We start from the raw sequence: 5,000 nt of genomic DNA on the forward strand, positions 1-5,000 counted from the left end.
AATGCGGGTTTGTCTTTAAATTGATATTATTAACTGATATAAACTGATATAAACTGATATTATTACAATTGGATATTAGTAACGTAGGATAATATTACTTTATTTTTTTGTTAATTATAGTGCATTGTATTTAGCTGATATTTATTGAAGGTTGGTGGAATCTTTTTAGCTTTTAATAGTTAATTATTAGGAACAAAGATGATATATACTAACACGTACATTATGTTAGAGTATTTAAATGTTATGTTTCAACCTGGGTGGAATAAAGTTGTTTGCAGGTGAATCTTTGAGTGTTATTGCAGAGTTGAGACTGTAAGTAGCCTAGAAATTATGAATTCTCCCCATTAAGTCTCAAATACTTTCCACACGCGTGCATTTGTGTGCGTGTGTGTGTGTGTGTGTGTGTGTGTGTGTGTGTGTGTGTGTGCGTGTGCGTGCGTGTGCGTGTGTGTGTGCGCGCGCACCTGTGTGTGTGTAATTGCCTTTAAGAATGCCTTCCTTCCTTACAAGTTGATAACATAATTCCCTTTGTCTTGTTATAAAAAAGTAGATAGATAGAGAGACATGTGAAATACATACATACGACTTATAGATAGATAGATAGATGGACAAATAGATATATGCACAAAACCCTTTCCAAACCCTTACAGACCTCGGAAAGAAGTCATAAATCTATTTAAGAATTTAGAATAAATATGACCCAAGAACTTTATAAAAAAAAAAAAAAATTACTGTTAATTTTTGAACCAAAGTCTCCAGGATACATTATCTGAAAATGAATTACTTTGCTTTAAAAAAGATGTGGTGAAAATAAACGCAATGTTAAGAAATATACCAATATATTTTAAGAAATAGACATACAGTATAAAGTAAATTCATATTCATAAAAAAATATCCTGATATATTTATGCATACATTAAATACACAGAGTATAAAGCGATATCAAAATACAACATACAATATATTTCATGTAACAAGAGAATAATAACATATTTATATATGTGTGTGCGTGAGTGTGTGTGTGTGTGTGTGTGTGTGTGTGTGTGTGTGTGTGTGTGTGTGTGTGTGTGTGTGTGTGTGTGTGTGTGTGTGTGTGTGTGTGTGTGTGATACGCAAAATTAAATACGTAAAGCCTCTGTATGATATAAAAATCTCCAAATTATATTCACGCAAAGGAATATCAATCACAAAACTACTTCTCACGATCAGCTGTTCAGCCTACAGACGCGCCGCTGGTCTCCTCAAGGAAAAGCAGCGTGTACACTATTCCAACGCCGGCGGTGCAGCTGTAGGTCCAGTAGAGACCGGCCTCCGTCAGAAGGTTCTGCATGGGACTGAACAGCTGCAGGCTGGCGAAGGCCTGTATGCTGCCCATCAGGGTGCAGATGCACATCGCCTGTGGGGCAAGACGGTTGAGATAGGAATGTAAGAACACACGCACGCACACGCACACGTACGCGCACAGGCACACGCACACGCACATACACATGTACACACACAGATGTGTGTGTGTGTGTGTGTGTGTGCATGCATACAAGTCCAGACGCACACACAAATACTTACTGATATGTACACACATATACATATGTACGTATATATATCTATATCTATTTGTCTATCTATCTGTCTATTTATCTTCCTATCTATCTATATCTATCTATCTACCTATCTGTCTATCTATGTATACACACCCACACCCACACGCACACCCACATGAACGTGCACATCCATCCCGCGACTCAAAAGCCAGACAGCGGCGACACGCGGAGGCACCGACCTGCGACCTGATGGCGGTGGGGAAGTACTCGGGCGAGAGGATCCAGGGGATGGGTCCCGAGCCCATGCTCTGCCCGAGGGCCGCCAGCATCAGGCACGCCAGGGGGACCCAGCTCCACGAGGTCTCTGCCGGCCTGGAATGGGCAAGGGCATTGAGGTGGAACTGAGGACAGCAGATAAATTGATTGAAGTTAATGTTAATTAGGTAATTTCACTGATAAAATGCACAGGCAAGTCAACGGAAAGGAATCCTTCTACAGTCGAAAGCGAGGGATAATTCCAAGACCGACCGAAAGGAAACATTCTAAACCTACGGGTTCTCGTAGAAATACTCCACGGTTGAGTTGGCATCTGCGAACACAGAGAGCTCTATTTCGACTGGGAGCACCGTGTCCTGCTGGCTGTAGAACGTGAAGGTGCCCAGGGCGGCGTAGGCGACCAGCAGCAGGCAGAGGGAGAGCACCAAGCACCGGCGACGCCCCACGCGGTCCAGGATGAGGAGCATGAAGAAGTTGCCGACGAAGAGGACGAAGGTGACGAGGATGGCGCTGAGCTTGCCGTCGAGCGCCAAGTCCGACGACGCCAGCATCCTCGCCGTGTTGGCCTTGATGACCTGCACGCCCGTGAAGTTCGCGATCAGGAACAGCCCGAAGAGGATCAGCTCCCGCCGCAGGATGTCTCGCTGCAGGAGGAACCCCCAGCCGACGGTGTTCTGGAGGGCCTCGTTCTGCTTCTTCAGGTTCTGCAGCAGCTTGGAGATGTCGACTCCCGGGCCCCGCAGGCGACGGAGGACGGCCTTCGCTTCCTCTTCCTTGCCCGTCACGACCAGGTACGTGGGGCTCTCGGGCAAGGAAGGAACCAGCAGGAGGCAGTAGCAGGCGAGGAGGCCGATGCTGACGAAGGACACCTGGTACCACCTGAGCGGGATGCCGAGGGCGAGCACGGACACGCTGCCCACCTGCATCATCAGGTTGACCACGACCGACGCCGACCCGCGGATCTCGGTGTCGGCGATCTCCACGATGTAGGTCCTCGCCGCCACGCCCATCATCCCGAACATCGCGCCCTCGAGGAACCTGCGCGCGGGGGAGGAGGGGCGAAGGAAATGCGTAATGGCGAATCCGCAAGATCGAGGAACCTTTAGTGCGCCAAATCTTACAAAAAACAAACAAACTGGCAACTCGCTACGGAATCTGGAATACTCTGATTCGCTAAATCTCAGGCTTTAAATATTTAAATCAGTTGTTTCAATTGCTTTGAGCCTAATTAAACCATTTACTTAATATTTGAATCTACTTTGCTTTGTATTTGTAAGACTTACATACTATTTATTTGTTTTTTTTCTTTTTTTTCTCGATAGAACTGGAAAATCGGAATTCTCCATTTTTTAAAGTGAGTTACCAGTTTTTCTTTCTTTTTCTGAGATTGGACGGAGTATAGCAGGAGCAATAAAGTAAAACAAAAAAGAGAGATAAAAAACATTTAAAAAATCAACAGAACACACACACACACCAAAAAAAAAAAAAAATGTTACTATAACATACCATAACTATCCTCAACCAAACCCACCCGCCCGCGAATCCGTACCAACAACCAACCTCCCTACAAATCAAAAACCTTAAAAAAACATCAACCTAACCTCCCGACGAGGACCATTTCGATACTGAGCGCCAGGCAGATCAGGAGGGCGCCCAGGAGACCCGGAAGAGAGGCGACGACCATGGACCACCGCCTCCCCAGCGCCCGCACGAGCCACCCGGCGAAGAGGAAGCCGGGGAGGGAGCCCAGGAAGATCATGCTGCCTGGAGGAGGAGAGGAGGGGGGGGAGGGGAGGGGAGGGGAGGGGAGGGGAGGGGAGAGGAGGGGGGAGGGGAGGAGGGGAGAGGAGGGGGGGAGGGGGGAGGGGGGAGGGGAAAGGAGAGGAGGGGGGAGGGGAGAGGAGAGGAGGGGGGAGGGGAGGGGAGAGGAGGGGGGGAGGGGAGAGGAGAGGAGGGGGGAGGGGAGAGGAGAGGAGGGGAGGGGGGGAGAGGAGGGGGGAGGGGAGAGGAGAGGAGGGGGGGAGGGGAGAGGAGAGATAGGGAAGGGGAGGGGAGAGGAGAGGAGGGTGGAGGGGGGAGGGGAGAGGAGAGGAGGGTGGAGGGGGGAGGGGAGAGGAGAGGAGGGGGGAGGGGAGGACGGGAGGAGGGGAGAGGAGAGGAGGGGGGGAGGGGGGAGGGGAAAGGAGATAAGGGGGAGGGGGAGGGGAGAGGAGAGGAGAAGAGGGGGGGAGGGGAGAGGAGAGGAGAAGAGGGGGGGAGGGGAGAGGAGAGGAGGGGGGGAGGGGAAAGGAGAGGAGGGGAGGAGGGGGAGGGGGGAAGGGTGTATGGGAGAGGAGAGGAGGGGGGAGGAGGGGGAAGGGGGGGAGACGAGGAGGGGAGAGGGGGGAAGTTGGTAGAAAGGGGGGAGGAGGGGAGAGGGGGGAGGGGAGAGGAGAGGAGAGGGGGGGAAGTTGGGGGAGAGGGTGGACCAAAGGGGAAGGAGGGGGAGAGGCAGGGGAGGAAAGGAGGTGGGGGAAGGGGGAGAGGGTGGAAGTTGGGAGGAAGGGTGGGGAGAGGCGGGGGAGGAGGGGGAGAGGGTGGAAGTTGCGGAGGAGGGGAGAGGAGAGGAGGGGGGAAGTGGTGAGAGAGGGTGGAAGTTGGGGGGAGAAGGGGGAGGAAGGAAGGATGGGGGAAGGTTGGGGAAGGGGGGTGGGGTGGGGGAAGAGGGGGAAGTTGGGGGAGGGGGAAGGGGGGAGGAGAGGAAGGGGGAAGTTTAATCGTCGTAGGATTATTATGAGCATAAGAGTTAATTAGGTTTTTGCTCTTTTGAAATGTTTGATTATATACACGCCACATCCTATAGCCAGATAAAGAGAGAGAAAGAGAGAGAGAGAGTGAGTGAGTGAGTGAGAGAGAGAGAGAGAGAGAGAGAGAGAGAGAGAGAGAGAGAGAGAGAGAGAGAGAGAGAGAGAGAGAGAGAGAGAGAGATAGAGAGAGAGAGAGTGTGTGAGTGCGAGATAGAGAGAAAGACAGAGAGAGTGAGTGAGAGAGAGAGAGAGAGAGAGAGAGATAGAGAGAGAGAGAGTGTGTGAGTGCGAGATAGAGAGAAAGACAGAGAGAGTGAGTGAGAGAGAGAGAGAGAGAGAGAGAGAGAGAGAGAGAGAGAGAGAGAGAGAGAGAGAGAGAGAGAGAGAGAGAGAGGGAGAT

The 5,000-nt window shown here is 50.6% G+C and overlaps 1 protein-coding gene across 4 annotated transcripts in view; it reads right to left on the minus strand.

The window, feature by feature from the left end:
• Positions 1-1,009: 1,009 nt before the first annotated feature.
• The window catches only part of LOC125045601 (facilitated trehalose transporter Tret1-2 homolog), a 12,116-nt gene continuing 8,125 nt past the window's right edge, over positions 1,010-5,000 (minus strand). For 3 of the 4 annotated variants that reach the window (XM_047642969.1, XM_047642971.1, XM_047642972.1), the window contains 4 exons: positions 3,416-3,578; positions 2,091-2,852; positions 1,778-1,910; positions 1,010-1,396 (listed from right to left, as the gene is read on the minus strand). In XM_047642969.1, coding sequence (XP_047498925.1) covers positions 1,214-1,396; positions 1,778-1,910; positions 2,091-2,852; positions 3,416-3,578 — 1,241 coding nt within the window. In that variant the 3' untranslated portion in view covers positions 1,010-1,213. The remainder of the gene's footprint in view (positions 1,397-1,777; positions 1,911-2,090; positions 2,853-3,415; positions 3,579-5,000) is intronic. The other variant, XM_047642973.1, reaches the window with a different exon arrangement.

Source organism: Penaeus chinensis, chromosome 37 (assembly GCF_019202785.1).
Source record: "Penaeus chinensis breed Huanghai No. 1 chromosome 37, ASM1920278v2, whole genome shotgun sequence".
NCBI classification, from domain to species: Eukaryota; Metazoa; Arthropoda; class Malacostraca; order Decapoda; family Penaeidae; genus Penaeus; species Penaeus chinensis.